The 16,798-nt window shown below is 54.6% G+C and overlaps 2 protein-coding genes across 2 annotated transcripts in view; one reads left to right on the top strand and one right to left on the bottom strand.

Annotated features, from left to right (window-relative positions):
- The first annotated feature begins 2,137 nt into the window (after window positions 1-2,137).
- Window positions 2,138-4,482, top strand: TMEM185B (transmembrane protein 185B). The gene has a single exon (XM_046019089.1). It carries the CDS (start codon window positions 2,581-2,583, stop codon window positions 3,631-3,633), a length of 1,053 nt encoding a protein of 350 aa, XP_045875045.1. The 5' UTR covers window positions 2,138-2,580; the 3' UTR covers window positions 3,634-4,482.
- A 4,960-nt stretch (window positions 4,483-9,442) lies between these two features.
- The window catches only part of EPB41L5 (erythrocyte membrane protein band 4.1 like 5), a 157,619-nt gene continuing 150,263 nt past the window's right edge, over window positions 9,443-16,798 (bottom strand). The window contains exon 27 of the transcript XR_006820281.1: window positions 9,443-9,453. The gene's annotated coding sequence lies outside the window, so the exon portion shown is untranslated. The remainder of the gene's footprint in view (window positions 9,454-16,798) is intronic.

Here is a 16,798-nt window from a genome sequence, read left to right as displayed (position 1 = left end):
CGAGGTGAACATAAAGACAAGGGCAAGCTCCTGAGAGACTGACCACATCAGGGAAAACAGCAGCACTGGGAGTCCGGGCGTGAGTGCCCAGGAAAGCCCCTGAAGGGACGGCAGGCAGCAGCCCTCCACCTGCAGCTCTGGCACAGAGCGGGAAGCAGGCCCTGACGTCCACCAGGAACAGGGCAGTGGCTACACGTGGCAGGGCCACCTCCAAACTCCCTTCCTGGATGAGAACCAGGTGCTTGTCCTAAAGGAGGCGCTCTAGAGATGGGAAGCACTCCCAGCTCCTGTCTGCCACAGAGCTGGCTGCAGAGGCCCTGAGGTCATCTAGCTACAGGGAGTGGGCTGGGGAGGATTTCTGACTGCTCTAATGGGGTCCAGAGGCGGTGGCTCTAGCAGGTCTACCTGGCGAGCTGCCGGCAAGCCCTCCCCTCCTCAGGCTTTATTTACACTCCCCAGCGTGGTAATATTAACAGCTCCCATTCCTTTAAATGCAAAATGCTTTCCATGCGATCCTCAAAACAATCACCCATTTTTCTTAGCCCATTTCAGAGTTGGGACCAGTACAAAGGTTTTGCATTTTAAATTGTTTTAACCAGCAAACCCCTTCTTGGAAGGAAATAGTAAAAGACAAACCAACATGAAAAACGGAGCAGAGCAACTCTGGATGGGACAAAGGCTAGAGCCCCACTTAGCTAACATCCTCCCCCCAAACAATGATTCCCAAGGGGTTCTTTAGAAACGAGGGGCAGTGAAGACACATCTAGGAGGCCTGGCAGGGCTCACCTGGTTGCAAGTCCCTCCCCCAGGACCACCCGTTTTCTCCTAGCTGAGGTAGGGGGGAAGTTGTAGGGAGATCTCTGAGGGCTAGGATTGTCCACATCACACCATGCTTCACGAGCATGCTGTTAATGCTGACCTGGAAAAGCCAGCTCCTGCACTGGACCGTGGCTCCTACCTCTCTTGGGAAGCCCTTCCTTGTTACCCCACAGAGACCCTGACTGACACTAGGCATGTTCCTGGGATGACCTTCCCCTCAGAGCCCCATACCTTAGCATCGACTTTCCATTCCCGTTGCAGATGGACTTAGGACAGGCGGGGATCTGAAAGACAGGCAGGATGAGCAACCGGGACTCCGCTGGGCCGGGGACAAGTGGAGAAGACAGGAAGGAGTACTCCAGGGTCTGTCCAGTGGGCAAGAGAGAGGGGAGTGTTCCAAATCACAGACCTGCTGCAACAGCGCTGGCCCTTGGAAACCACCTTGGAAACAGCCCAGGAAACTGAGGCCGGGATAGACCAGGGTGACTCTGCTGAGGTCTGTCAGCTGCTGGGTGGCAGGGCCTAGACTAGTACACAAATTTCTTGACCTCTCTGCTCCAGTGCTCTTTCCCAGGCTGATTCTGTGCGAATCTGATTTAGGCAGGGTCAAATAAGTAAAACTGAGGATTCAGGACTTAAAAGCCCAGAGCCCTCAATCTGAGTTTCGTTCTGCTCTGAAACTGTCGGGTGACCTGAGGCAGGAAGCACCACCTGCTCGCGGGTACTTGGCCTGGTGGCCCCCACAGGGTTCTAACACCTTCCCCCCAGCACCTGCCCTCCACCTCTGGGGTAAAAGGGGCGATGTGAGGTCCCCGCCGCCGCCTAGGCACTGTGCCTCTGCCTCATGCAGCGAGAACTGCCATTGCCCTTCCAGGCGGAATCCAGCCCTGGAGGTCATCTTGTCCAGGTAAAGCTCCCCACCCCATCCCGCCCAGGCCCCCCTCCGCCGGCAAAGGGTAAACAAACCACCCCCTCACTGTACATACACACACATACACACACACTCCACACAGGCACGCCCCGCCCTGTGCATTCACGCTTACCCGCACCCCCCACCCCCTGCTCCCAAACTCCCACACTCCCACACCCGTCGGCCACGCGCCTTCGCTCGTGCCCACGCCGTTGACCCTTGGCGCTCCCAGCGCCGGACCTCAGGACGACTCCCCAGCCCCGGGGTCGTAGCCGGCGACGGGAAGTCCCCCGGCGGGCCCCGCCCCGCCCCCCGCCCTCGGCCCCGCCCCCGCCCCCGCCTGGCCCGGCCCCTGGGCCGGCGGAGAGGATGTGAGCTCACTCCCGCCTCCCTGCTGCCGGCGCCGCCAGGAAGCGTCCGCCCGAAGTCAGGCGACCAGCCGGCCGGGGTGTCAGCGGCGCGCCCGGCCCCTTCGCTCCCGGCGCCACACACAGTAGCCGCTTTCCGGATGGGTACGGAATGAAGGCGGGCGGCGGGGCCGAGGCAGGGCCACACGCCTAGACGCCGCGCGGTCCGGAGTCCCCGGGTCCTGCGGGCTGGGCGCGGGCGCGCACGCGCACGCCCACCCCCGCCGCGCTTCCGGCCGGGCCACGTGACCGCGCGCGCACGTGTTCCGGCCACTCGGCGCCGCGGGTCGGAACCTCCTCCCGGTCAGCCCCGGCCGCTGCCCAGCTAGACCTGTGACAGGCGGGGCGGGGAGGCGGCGGGCCCGGGAAGCGGCGGAGACTCGGCGCCCGCCGAGTCGGGCGGAGCAGCGGGCCCGGGGGGGGGGGGCTGGCGGCGGCATCGCCATGAACCCCAGGGGCCTGTTCCAGGACTTCAACCCGAGTAAGTTCCTCATCTACGCCTGCCTGCTGCTCTTCTCGGTGCTGCTGCCCCTCCGCCTGGACGGCATCATACAGTGGAGCTACTGGGCCGTCTTCGCCCCCATATGGCTGTGGAAGCTGCTGGTCATCGCAGGCGCCTCAGTGGGCGCGGGCGTTTGGGCCCGCAACCCTCGATACCGCACCGAGGGGGAGGCCTGTGTGGAGTTCAAAGCCATGTTGATCGCCGTGGCCATCCACCTGCTGCTGCTCATGTTCGAAGTCCTGGTCTGCGACCGGGTGGAGAGGGGGACCCACTTCTGGCTGCTGGTCTTCATGCCACTGTTCTTCGTATCCCCAGTGTCCGTGGCCGCCTGCGTCTGGGGCTTCCGACACGACAGGTCGCTAGAGCTGGAGATCCTGTGCTCGGTCAACATCCTGCAGTTCATCTTCATCGCCCTGAGGCTGGACAGGATTATCCACTGGCCGTGGCTGGTGGTGTTCGTGCCCCTGTGGATTCTCATGTCGTTCCTCTGCCTAGTCTCCCTCTATTACATCGTCTGGTCCCTCCTGTTCCTGCGCTCCTTAGATGTGGTTGCGGAACAGCGGAGGACCCACGTGACCATGGCCATCAGCTGGATAACGATCGTCGTGCCCCTACTCACTTTTGAGGTTCTGCTGGTTCACAGATTAGATGGCCACAATACATTCTCTCACATCTCCATATTTGTCCCCCTTTGGCTTTCTCTAATAACTTTAATGGCCACGACATTTAGGCGAAAAGGAGGCAACCATTGGTGGTTTGGTATTCGCAGAGATTTCTGTCAGTTTCTGCTTGAAATTTTCCCATTTTTAAGAGAATATGGGAACATTTCGTATGATCTACATCATGAAGACAGTGAAGATGCTGAAGAAACATCAGCCCCAGATGCTCCTAAAATTGCTCCAATGTTTGGAAAGAAGGCCAGGGTAGTTATAACGCAGAGTCCTGGGAAATACGTTCCCCCGCCTCCAAAATTAAATATCGATATGCCGGATTAAACTCCTCTTCTGGAGAGCACCCATCTGTGGATTGGGAACCATATCCACACGCAAAATCCACCTTACTTTTGCCTCTTTGTTCCTCTGTCCCAAACTTGGAACTGAAAATAGGCGCCAAACACATCATCTCATGCCTCGTTTGAGATTGATGCCTGTCACTCATCAGTATGCATGGTAGATGTAGGAGGTCATTTTAATACATGGCTCTGTGTGTGTGCGCATGCGAGTGGTGTGTGTGTGTGTGTGTGTGGTGTTTACATGTGAGAGAACTTGCACTCCAGGCTTGCAGTCTTGCAGAACTTGCAGTCCAAGCCAGCTTGGGAGTAGTCAGTTGAATAGTAGATCCTCAAACGAAATAAATATACAGCTGTTTTTTTTTTTTTTTAATGGTACTATGCCTATGGGACATATCGTTTAAAAGTATTTTTATACACTGCTAGTCTAAAGTTGTATTTCAGATTGTACATGTGACATAATAGCAAATGTAAAGAATTCTCTTTCCCTCCGCTTGTTCATAAGCCTTAGAGTTGCTATTTTTAGTGTTCCTCCTGTTAAAATAGTTTTTCTTTGGGCTTTGCTGATACTTGTCTTTAATATCACAAAAAGTGAATTTTTCTAATGAAATGAATCCATGCATATACGATATTTATGTGACTATTTTAGCAGCATATTTTGTTGAATTCTAGTTCTGTGCATTACTATGTATTACGTTAACAGTATTTTTTTAAGTTTGTATGCGAGGTTATGTGTCTGTTGCAGCTGTCCTTAAAACATTAATATGTACCCAGTATAGGATCTTCTCAAAGTACCAGGCATAAATACAGGGATTGAAAATCCCATGGCTCTTAATATTCAGGTGTTAAGTGACTCAGTCTACAGTTTTAAGGTCTCTGTTAGTGGAGGGAGGAGCCACTGTCCTTTGGGAACAGGTGACATGCTCTAGTGTGATAACCAGGCCATAAAGTGATACTTTTCATTTAGCATCTAGATTTTTCCAACACAGGTAATAACGTCTCTTCAGGAACAACCAAAATAAGCAACAAGTGATTTGTTCATTGCTAAGAGTCTTAGAATATTACTTGGTTATAACAAAAAAATGTTAATTGTCATCAGAACGCTGGAAGGAGTAGCCTTAAACAAAGCACAGCCGAGAAGATCAGGTGTTATTTTAAGGTCCAGACTTTTTGATCTGTCAGCCACAGGGAAAGCAGAATTGAGGTTATTTGTAAAGTAAGTGCAGGGTCCTTATTTAGGTACTAGTGGTACACCAGGGAACCAGAAAGGCAGAAGCCACATTCTGGGAGAATGATACTCTTCTGAGAACAAACAGAGACTTTCAAAAGGAAGTTGAAATAGAAAAGTGTAATGATACTATTACTGGAGGAAAGGAAGGAGGGAATCCATTTTTATCATTAGCAACTTAGTAAAAATGATCTGAATTGCTAGTCAAGGACTGCAAGTCAGTAACTTGATTTACCCAGCCATGCCAGCACCAAAAGCTCATCCTGAGAGCCTGGCTTCCTAAAATCCTGAGGACACCACAGCTCAGTTCGGTCACCTAGGACTGTGCCGGGCTCGCTCGCTGTGTCTCCTGCACACGCACATGCACACAGACACACTCAGATGACACCAGCCCTCAGAATGCGGGAAGCAGCCTGAGCAGCAGTAACATTTCATCAACAAGGATTCATTCATTTCTCACATATTTATTGAGGACCTACTCCGAGCCAGCCATGATCCAAAAGCAGGCCCTCTCCACACCCACAAAGTACACAGTCAAAAGGGACCACGAGAAAGCAGGGTCATCACAGCACCCTACCTGTGGGAGGGAAGAAGCCAAGAACAGGATATGCAAAATGCCCCTGGGAACTTCAGGCCCCTCTTATTCTCCAGGAGCCTAGAGCCCCTGATCAGCCCTCCACTGCCAGACACTAGCTAGAAGACTCGAGTAAGATGGGGAGTGGAGGAGCAGGATGCGGGAGGAATCCAGGGTAGGGCTTGGAGGATCCCAGCCCCTCCTGGCTATGGATTCAGGCTGGAGGCTTGTCCCTCCAGACAGTGATGGGTCCTCCCCACACTCCCACAGCCCTGCCCCACCCAGCATCAGAGAGCTAGCGTCTGAAAGTGATCAGCACCCCCTCACCCCGAGGTGGGCCATCCCCCGTCATGCTGGCCTCAAAAGCATTAGCTAAAACCAGTGGGAATGACAGGTTGTGGAAAGTTTGGAAAAAAACACAAATCTCTCAGCTGTGCCTGGGCACTTGCTAATTGCCTTGTAATGCCGACTAGCCACAGTAACACCGCATGTGTCTGGTGCTGTAAGGGCAGTTTCTCCTACAGGATGACGGATTTGCTCTTGCTCGGAAATCTCGGTGGCTTCCTAGTGCAGACTCCTGCTCGCCAGCCTACGAGTCTGCTGCGGTGGTGACAGTGCGGGGTGGTGGGTCTGATGGCAGGTGTCCGCTCCACAGTGTGTTCGGGATTCCTTGTTGCGTCGTGGGTGGTCGTCGAGTGTTCCCTGAGCCTGTTCTTCTTTGTCCTGACAGAAGTACAAGAGGCCAGGCCAACCCCTGCCAGCACCGCGTGGCCCCTGCCCACCCGTGGTGTCTGTCGGGGATACTCGTTCCGCAGCCAAAGCACAAAGCCAAGCCCGATCCTCGGCGGGGTGGGCCGGCACATGCCTGCAGAAGCAGGACAGGCCGCCCTGCTGTCGCAAGATCGTTTTTCAAGACCGGAAAGGAATCAACATCTATAGTTGATCGTGAATGATTTTCCTCCGCCGTTTTACAAACATCCTATAATATTCAAAAGTTCATAGTTTCTAATTAAAATGGGGGAATCTGTTCGGAGAGGGGAGTGACGAGGGATTTGAGGGGCCACGAGGAAGACCCTGTGCAGACCTGTCCGGAAACTAGGGCAAGGTCCTGGAAGCTCCCTCCAGGACGGGTTGGTGACCTTGCTGTCCTCGGAGGGCAGCCCTGGGGCTCCTGGAAGGTGATTTGGAAGGGGCCAGGCGGGAGGTGCTGGGAAACAAGGAAGAAGCAGAGTCTAGACGGTCCTCCCCATCGGCCCACTCCTGGGTTCTGGGTGGCAAACAGCGACAGGACAGTCTGGGAAGGGAAGCATCGGGAGCATACAGTAGTTCCACGCTGCCCGGAGGCTTGGGATCCAGTCAGCCAGTGCATGGGGGTCAAGAGAAGCGGTGCTGCCCCAAACCCAGGCCGGGGTGCACATGGGGCACATTTGGTGGGGATGCCCCAGTGTGGGCCACGTGACACGGCCACCAACACAGTACATGTCACCAGCCTCCCCCCGCCACCCCCCCCCCCATTGCCACAAGTAATCCTCGGCTGTCTGCCGGGATCTTAAGATGACAATGCCAGGAGGGGGAGGATTGCTTTCCTCTGCAGGGACTCTCTGGCCCCTCTAGCTTTAGTAGGAGAGAGGCCTCTGCCGGAACTCATGCAGTAGAGGGTTTGCCCAAGAAGGGGGGCGGGGCTCAGATGCTGGGTCACCAAAGATGAGGACCAAAGTCCACCAATCCCTGGGGGGGGGGGTGACATACACCCTCCCCCATGTGCACACTGCAGGACTCCCAGCCCCACCCAGCCTCCACCTAGCCCGCTCTGCCTGTGTCCCCCAGCAAAGCAGTGACTCCCCCTTCCCTGGGAGGTGAGAGGCGGTCCTCGACCCCAATCCCCGATTCCCAGCTGCTTCACCCATCTCTTCATCCAACCCTCCATCAAGGATACGGGGAGCCGTCTCGCCCTCCTCTAGTTTGTCATGATTCCATCTGTTCTAGAAGGTGTGGATTGAAGTTTATGACCACAGCAGGGTCCCCCCTTTCCCAACCGTACCTCTGGGAGAAGCCCATCTCCTCTCTCCCACCCAGCCGTCATGGCGCCACAGAAGGAGCACGGGAGCAGACGTGGGAGAGCAGCTGCCTTCTTTCCGCACAGCCAGACAGGAAAGGTTTGCAAAATGCAAAATCAATACCACTCCCCTGCTCATCTACTTTTTTTTTTTTTTTTTTGGTCCTGGAAAATACGGTTATTTTTCATTAAAAGAAGTTAATATAATGGACTTAATTGTTTTTACATGAATTAATATTTTCAAACCTATTGGCTTTGACTTCTTTCATGCTAAATATTGATATAACTCACTTAAGCCAAAGCTTCTTGGGGTCCTCCACCAGTTTTAAGCGTGTGAAAGGGATTCTGTGAGCACGAACTTTGAGAACAGCTGCCTTATGTTACAGTGGGGGAAAGAGGAAAGAAAATTAAAACTGGATGAAATATATTAAAATCAGCACAACATAGCAGGGTTGCAAAATAAAAGACACTGTCCTTTAAAAAAAAAAATATATATATATGTATACACACACACACACACACACACATATTTTAATTTTAGAGAGAGCAGGGGAAGGTGCAGAGGGAGAGAGCATCTCAAGCTGACTCTGTCCTGAACTCCCGAACCAACAGCCCTGCCCAGGGCTCGATCTCACAACCCTGACATCAGGACCTGAGCCAAAACTGAGTCAGACAACTGACTGAGCCACCACCCAGGTGCCCCTAGATGTCCTTTCTGCAGCGGATCACGGGATGGCTTCTTCCCTCTGTGATTCTTCATACTCGCTTTGTCCTTGGCAGGCCCCTGGGTTAGTTGGGTTATGTAGCCCAGTGGAGTAACTCACATTTGCCCCTGCAGGGCCTGAGCCATTTGCTGGTCCTGCTGGTGGCTCTCATTTCTCTAGAACTAAGAGGAGCCTAGGGGATTGCCCGGATTCTGGCCACAGGCCTCTCTTCATATTGTGGCAGCGACGCTATTTGCCCTCGGTAGTCCTTCTGAAGGGCAGTTGTGTTGGCTGGGGTGGCTGATAATGACCTCCAGGAAGAAGTGGCCACCCTCCGGGGTTCACAGGCCACCTTCCGTTGGCGTTTGCAGGATATCCTGTTTGTTAAACAGCCAGCGGAAGGGCGGGGCAGGGGAAGTGGGTTTTGAAGCCCCCCCCCCCCCCCGCAGCTCTGCCTCCTCCCTGCCCTGCGTGTGTGTCTCCCGCCTCTCACCCCTGCACCAGGCCTCAGCCACAGCCACCCAGCATCTGGAGCTCTATACTGCGACATGAGCGACACTCTTGTGCCAAATTTTGGGCCCTGTGTCCATCCCATCTCTTGCTTCACCCAAACCCCTACCCCTGCCCTCCCGGACAGGTGCCTCCCCGGGTGACACCAGCCCTCCTTTCTCTTCTCCAAACCATGACCCCCTCCCTCTGGCCTCCTCTTGGCCCAAGACACTCTCTAGAGCTGGAACGTGACCGACCACAGGCGGCCAAAGTTCTACCCCTTGTAGCCACCCTGTCCTTTCCACCTTGCCCTTCCAGGCTTTAACCAGGGGCAGCGGGTAGGGTGGGAAGTTCAAAGATTTTCCAACTGGCCTATGACCATTCCAGGAGGTCAGCCCTGCCCCCTTCCCACGCACCCTGGGTCACCTGCCGCCAATGAGAACAAAGTCTGGGCCCCCCTACTCCTGGCGGCAGGTGCCCCAGGCCCGTGCCGATGTCTAGCTGGGGCAGCCCCGACCTGCCCCGCAGGCTGCCCTGCACCAGCCCCTCCACCCCCACTTCCCACTGTGCGGCATATCTAATGACATACTGGCGGGGAGGGGGGCCTTGCTGTCCTGATCATTCGAACATTGCTCAAGTCTCCTTTCTCTACTCAAGGCCTGGCTTGTCCTTCTCCTCAGTCCACCTCCGCTTAGCCTCGCACTCTGTCCTTGGTCCCTGAGAGATCCTTGTCCTTTTGCACAGGACACCTGAGCCTGGCCTCCTGGCTCACCTTGGGGACCAGGCCAGGCTCTGCCCTGTCCGGGGGTGCTCGCTGTGACTCACAGGACTCTAACAACATTGGGCACATGCCCAAGAGCTGGGAGATCAGGGCTGTGGCCACCTTGGCCCAGGCCCAGTCCTCGGGAGTCCAAACAGGGCCCGTCTGGGATTGTCTCTGATGGTCACTGTCCTCCCAAGAGACTTCAGGCAGAAGTCGTAAGTGGGGAGAAGGGGGCTGGCCTGGGATGTCACTGAGTCCCCGTCTTACCCACACACCCCAGTGGAGGACCCTTAGCAGTGGGAAAAGGGCCATGTCAGAGCAGGCCATGGGGGCCATCCTGTGCCCCACTGGTGGCCTGGGCCAGCCCCACGGGTCCATGGGAGGGAGAGGCCCAGAAAGGAAGAAGATGCAGCCCTCGCCCTGAGGAGGACGGCGTGCTCGCACACCACAAGGTCAAGCAACAGTTGACCATGGCTAAAAACACGGTCTTAGCTCAGGCTGCCATAATCAAACCCTATAAACTGGATGGCCTAACACAGATGTATTTCTCATAGTTCCGGAGGCTGGAAGTCCAAGGCTGGGAGCCAGCACAATCAGATTCTTGGGAGAACTCTCTCTGCAGCCTGCAGACGCCTACCTTCTCGCTGGGTCCTCACATGGCAGAGAGAGGATCCCTTCCTAATAGGACACTACCCTCAAGACCTCATCAGAGCCTAATGATCTAACAAAGACCCCAGCCCCAAATACTGTCCCATTGGGAAGTCGGGTTTGGTGTGTGAATTTGGGGGGCAGTGTGGGGACACGAGTCAGTCCACAATGCACACTAAGCCCAAAAGGCCCAAAGGCAGGGGACCAAGTCTAACATTCACTCAGCTCCCATTTCCTGAGGACCTACTGTGTACCAAGCGCAGGGGGCTCACTGCAAAGGAGACATGGCCAGTCACCTAAGGCCCGAGAGTGTCCAGGTGAGTGACATGGATGCCCAGTGGGGCCTCGGGACAGCAGCACCAGGAGAGGCGAGTGGGGCAGGGCTGGAGTGTGACTGGGGCCCTCCTGCTGCTGATGTGGAGGTCTCTTAGCGCAGGCAGGCCCAGGGCCGTGGCGGGAAGGAGGAAAGCTCCGGCAGGATGCCCTGGCGATAACTGATGGTGACTTAAACGGTAAGGAACATCAGAGGAAATCCAGAGGCAGAACGAGCAGTGTCCCAGGTGCCCTGCCCCACATTTCATCGAGGAAGGCTGGCCTTCCATCTTGCTGCTGTGCCGTTCACAGCCTCGGCTCCGGGGGCCATCTGCCTCCCGCTCAGCCGGCACAGCACAGGGGTCACAGTCATGTGAGGTGATGGTCACCCCAGAAGAACGGGAGTTCTCCCGAAGGTCTCTTTTTGTCAGCATGGAAAGCTTCCCCAGAGTCCCAAGACCCTTCCTTCCTTCCAAGAGGCACGGATTGGGACGTAGACCCTGTGAGGGCATAGACCTGCCCTGATCCCCATCCTAATAGGGGGTGGACGATCACCGTCTGCGCCATGGAGGTGAGCCTGGGGACAGTCCCCTGGAGGTCATGATCACCAACCACAGCCAACACAACTGCCCTTCAGAAGGACTATGGAAGGCAAATAGCATCGCTGCCACAATATGGAGAGAGGACTGTGGCCAGAATCCCGGCAGTCCCTAGGCTCCTCTTAGCTTAGCAGAGGAGCACTCAGGGGACCAGAGGTCCAGGGTCTGCTAGGAGGGATCCAGGAGGTGAGGGAGGGATCCAGGAGAGGAAGGGAAGCGGGTCTCAGGTCATGACTAGCCTTGAGAGCTGAATGGTGCATTTTGATACCCAGAAGATCATGGAGACTGCTAAAGGATTTAAGCAGATTTATGTTTTAAAAGATCATTCTATCACAGCAATAAATAAATAAATAAACCTGGAAAGAACCTAAATGCCCAAGAACTGTGGATTAATTAAATACTTCATGGTTACAAAGGTTGGAATCTTTTTTTTTTTTTTAACTTATTTATTTGTCAGAGGGAGAGAAAGAGAGAGAGCCCAAGCAGGAGGAGCAGCAGGCTCCCGCTGAGCAGGGAACCTAATGCAAGACTCAATCCCAGGACCCTGGGATCATGACCTGAGCTGAAGGCAGATGCTTAACAGACTGAGCCACCCAGGATCCCCAAGGACTGGAATCTTAAGCAGTCTCTCTCTCTCCTTTTTTTTTTTTTTTAAGATTTTATTTATTTATTTGAGAGAGAGAGAATGGGAGAGAGAGAGAGAGAGAGAGAGAGAGAGCATGAGCGGGGAATGGTCAGAGGAAGAAGAAGACTCCCCATCAAGCAGAGAGCCCGATGCAGGACTTGATCCCAGGGCTCCAGGATCATGACCTGAACTGAAGGTGTCGCTTAACTGACTGAGCCACCCAGGTGGCCCTTAAGCAGTCCCTTAAATATCTACTTCATAAAGAAATTTCATAAAAGAAATATCTTATATAGACATATTTTATAAAATAAATATAAGGAGTTTTCAGAGTCCTTGAAAATATAGTATTATACTAAATCGGGGGAGGGCAGGGAGGGAAATTGAAGATAAAAATAATGTTAAAATATCCATAGAAAAAAGACTGAAAGGAAATGAACCCAAGTGGTACAGGTGCTTTTTTCTACTTTTCCCTATATAATCATTTTCCTACAGTGAACAGGTTTAACTTAGATATTCAGAGAGGGGAGTCATTTGGGAGTCATTTTGCATTTTGACAAAGTACAGCTGTTCTAGGGATAATGAGGAAAGGGGAAGGAAAAGGTATTAGAGGCATTAATGAGCAAACTCTGCTAAGAAGTTTGGGACGATGGAGGGCAAGCTGAGTCTGAGATGTGACCCCAGTGGTGAGGCGGGAACACGATTCAGAAACCCTTCCTGGTGCGGGAAGCAAAGGGGTCTTCCGGCCGGGACCTCCTCGTGGAGGGTGGAGGGCACCAGCCGCCGCTGCCCAGAGCCCCAGACCATGGGTCCCTGGCTCGGGCCTCCAATCCCGTTCCCTGCCAAGCTTTCCTTCCTCTGAGAGGAAGACCACTGCGTCACCTGCACTGTACCCGAGATGGCCAGACTCCCAGTGCAGTCCATGTTAAGTAGTAAGGAGAGAGGGTCTTCCCCTCGGCCCCATCACTTCCTGGACCCAAAGTCAAGCCACCCTGAGCAGCCCGAGATCCTCCAGGCCACTCTGATGCCAGTCCCACCCCAAAAGACACTGCCCCTGAGCCCCCGGATCAGGGTCTGTTTAGGCTCTGGAGAAAGGGTCCCGATGGTTCTGAGAACTTTCCAGGCATCGGCAAGAATCCAAGGTGGGAAGCTTCTCTAGCACACTGACTGGTTTGCCTCCCTTCACTTTGGCATTGGGAATTCACCCAAGTGCAGCTAGCAGAACTCACCTCCACCATCCCAGAGCCAGACACAGAACACAAAGTCTCTGAGGAAAAGAAGGGGCCAGAGACCCGGACTTAAACCCCCTAGGAGAGCCACCAACCCCTCTGAGCCCCTGGGCGCCTCCGTAACCATGCTGGTCACCAATGTGAGCACCGATGGCCTGAGACACAAGGAGACAGCTTGACTCTCGTGTCCCTGAATGGGGCGGAATGCCCAGCAAGTTTCCCACGCACCACCCCCACCAGCCCTGGGATGCCCCCCACCCCCAAGGCTTGCTGGCTTTCTGCCTGAAGCTGCTCTGGTGGTCCCTCCCGCCCTGGATCAGAGTACCCCTGCTCCGCTCATGGGAACCCCACATGGCGGCCTGTGGCCTGGGCTAGGAACTTCACAGGCTTTCCCACGCTCTTCTTCCCCCCGTCTTCTTCTTCTTCTTCTACCCCACTGGAGCCCCACAGGTGATCAACAAACAGTTCTTGAGAGAGAGGAGGAAACTTTAGGGGTGGGGCCCCAGCTTGTCTCCCCATGTGCCCCAACCGGCACGGTTGTCCCAAACCGGCTTTCAGGTCCAGGAGGAGAGGCCCAAGCCAGAGGCGGCTCACTCCGGAAGTGAGTGTGTATTTGTCGCTTCCGGCGGCTGTAACAAAGTGCCCCAAACCGGATGGCCTGAACATCTGTTCCCTCACAGCTCTGGAGGCTAGAAATCCAAAGTCAAGGTGTCCATACAGCCATGCTTCCTCTGAAGTTTCTAGGGAAGAATCTGTCCTTGGTGCTCTCCTTACTTCGGGTGGCCTCAGGCCATCGTTGTTGGCATTCTTTGGCTTGTGGTGCATCACCCCAATCTCTGTCTCCGTCATCATGTGACCTTTTTCCTGTGTGTCTTCATTTCTGTGTCTGCATCACCCTCTGCTTTCCTTTATAAGGACCCCCATCGCTGGATCAGGGCCAACCCTACACCCCATAGGACCTCACCTCAACTTGATTACATCTGAAAAGACTTCATTTCCAAATACGGTCCCAATCACAGGTGTAGGGGGGTAAGACTTGAGCAGAACTTTTTTTGGGGGGGGGACACAATTCAACCCTAAGAAAGGTCACAGATGTAGGTGGCCTCTCCTCTTTGCAGGGTGAGGGAGATTGAATGGTGAGCAGCAAGTTCTCTGCCGCCTGGGGGAGACTTTTTCAACCAGAAGAGCCTCCCTCCATCCCTGTCCGGGGAGCCTCTGGCTCCTCTTTCAGCATGTCTCTCCCGGGCATGGGGGAGAGGGGTGGGTAAAAGACAGACCTGCGCTGCTTGTCCTGCCCTGCTGAGGCCCTTCTGCTACCCAGAATCTCCATCATTCTGTTGAGGGAAGAGGGGCCCTCAGAGCTCTTCCTCTGTATTATCATTCATGGTGATGCTAATTTCGCTAACCACTGGCCACTCTCAGAATCTGGCCCGAAAGGCAGTCCCCACCTATGGCGCACTCTGCCTAGGGCTACTGAAGGTCAGCCGGTGGTAAAATTCCCTCTCTTCTTTCATGTCTTAGCCTCAGCATGCCACCTCCTCCAGGAAGCTTTCCCGGACACGCTTGCCCCCTGACTCTGCTGCATGAAGGAGAGCCCAGTCAGTTCCTACATCTGACTCCTTTCAGGGCAGTGATCTCCTCAGGGCCTGAACCATCGTTAGTCATCCCTGGATCTCCAAGGGGCCCTGAACGTTGTCAGTTTAAGAATAAACCAGACCTAGAGGGCATCATGCTAAGTGAAGTAAGTCAGACAGAGAAAGACAAAGAGCTCATGATCTTGCTTATAGGTGGAATCAGGGGGAAACAACAACAACAACAACAAAAACAACCATGAAAGCAAACTCAAGATACAGAGAACAGACTGGTAGCTGCCAGATAATTGGGAGGTGGGGTGGGGTTGAGTGAAATGGGCAAAGGGGATCAAAATGTACACATTTTCAGTTATAAAATAGACAGGGTATGGCCATGGGGCTGCAACACAGAACACAAAACCAAAGAGCAGAAGAATAAACACAGGAGTGAATGAGAGTATCTGTGCCGGGGCTCCTGGATGGTCTGAAGGCAAAAAGAGCGAGAAGCCGGACCCGAGAGAAGAGAGGTAGAGGGAAGGGGGAGCGGAGGTGGGAAGCACCCCAAGCCACTAGGCAGGGAGGGCGGCCACCAGCCTCCCAGGGCCACCAAGGGAAGGGGGGAGTGATGACGGGAGAGCCAGGCGAAGGCCAGACTTGACCCAGCAACATGTACGGGGCCAGATGCGTGTGGCCCTCGGCTTGTGCTCAACCCTAAGGTGGGAGGGCAGCCCGGAGCCGTAGCAGACATGGGCCTGGACCCCTGCGCCCACCGCTGCCACTCCTGAGAGGCCAGCCAGAGACTGCAAGCTCTCTTCCAGGCCCCGGCAGCCCAACAAGCCCGTCTGTATGTCCTGGACATTCCGGGTCCCTGGACTGAGCAGCTCCCACCACAGGGACACAGAGCCTTTCCCACAGGGCTCTGACCACAGTGTACATCTGCCCAAGCCCGTGAACCCGTCTGGACAGTGGCAGCCTGCTGCTCCCAAATACTTGTCCCATCCACGGGCCATGGCTGAGACCCTCTGGACAAGCCAGACCCAGGGCTCCTCAGCGGCCTGCAGCGGGGGGTTCTATCTGCCCTCCGCCCCACAGCTAGCTCCCCGCTCTCCTCCTTCCCCATTGTGGACACCAGCAGGCACCCAGGGGCACCCCGGCAGGCCCAGCGTCTTCACTTCTCAGCGGCCCTCTCATCCCAGCAGCACGGAGAGGTTGAGCTTAGCAGAGTGCTGCCATGTGCCCAGTCTCTGTGCAGGAGTGTGGGAAGCTGGACCGGCCGCGCAGTCCTCCCTGCCACCCCTCCATGCTACCCCAAGGAGACCCAGTGCACCTCTTGTGGCTCAGGCTCCCTCCTGCTAGGCTTATACGTGCCAGCTGGACTCAGGTCAAAGGCCCAGGAAGAGCGTGGGAAAGTGATGGCCGGCACCTTGAAGGGGAAGGAGAGGCCAGCCTGCCCTGACACACAGGCCCAGGCAGGAAGTGCGGCAGGTCAGCGCACAGCTCTCACTGCCCCTGTGACTTCCTGTCCCTGCAAGTTCTGCATGGGGACGGGCCCGGTGCCAACCCTCCCACTCCAGCCCCATCTGAGTGCCCAGGTCCCTGTAACCGCCCATGACCTTGATGTCCCTTCAATCCCCATTGTAGCCGGCAGTGCCAAGAGGGAGGGCCTTTTCCCTCTCCTACCTCCATGTGCCCCTGAGCTCCGCTATGAAAGACTCCCCACAATGACCATAAGCACTTTTTGGTTTCCCACTTCTCCCACAGTGGCTCTGGGAGGGCAGGCACCACTGCCTGAGAAAGACGGGCTCTGGGTTTAAATTCGTCTTTTTCTGGGTGAGTTCAGGAAGGACTTAAGCTTCTGCAAGAGCCCTTTCTGCCTCTCCTTTTCGAACTGTGAGTTTCCTGATGGCAGGGCAGATTTCTTAGCTTGGAGATTTTTACTGTGATCTTGAAGGGAATCCACTGTTTTACCTTCTTCGGTTAATTTGGTGTGACAACTATATTTTTCATTTTTTTTCTTCTTTCAACTGTGTGAATTAACTCACACACAACTCACACACAGTGAATTAACTCACACACAACTTATTTGATTTGAATTAAATCAAATAAGAATTGAACCCAGCCGCATAGACTCATTTCTCTAAAACTAGCTTTTGCTTCAACTTCCTGGTGGTCTCCATATTAACACCCAGGTTCCCACCGCCTCACCCTCCTGGGTCCCGAGTTTGCTCCTGTCCTCTCCATCCTGTGGCTCCTTCTGCTTCCCGAAAGGGGCAACTGTCCTCCAAAACATCTTCTACTGTCCTCTACAGTTGTTCTTTCCTTCCATGGACTGTGAGGGCTGTTCTAGTTGTAGATA

This window comes from Meles meles, chromosome 9 (genome assembly GCF_922984935.1).
Source record: "Meles meles chromosome 9, mMelMel3.1 paternal haplotype, whole genome shotgun sequence".
NCBI lineage: Eukaryota > Metazoa > Chordata > Mammalia > Carnivora > Mustelidae > Meles > Meles meles.
This window is presented reverse-complemented; position numbering and strand designations above follow the sequence as displayed.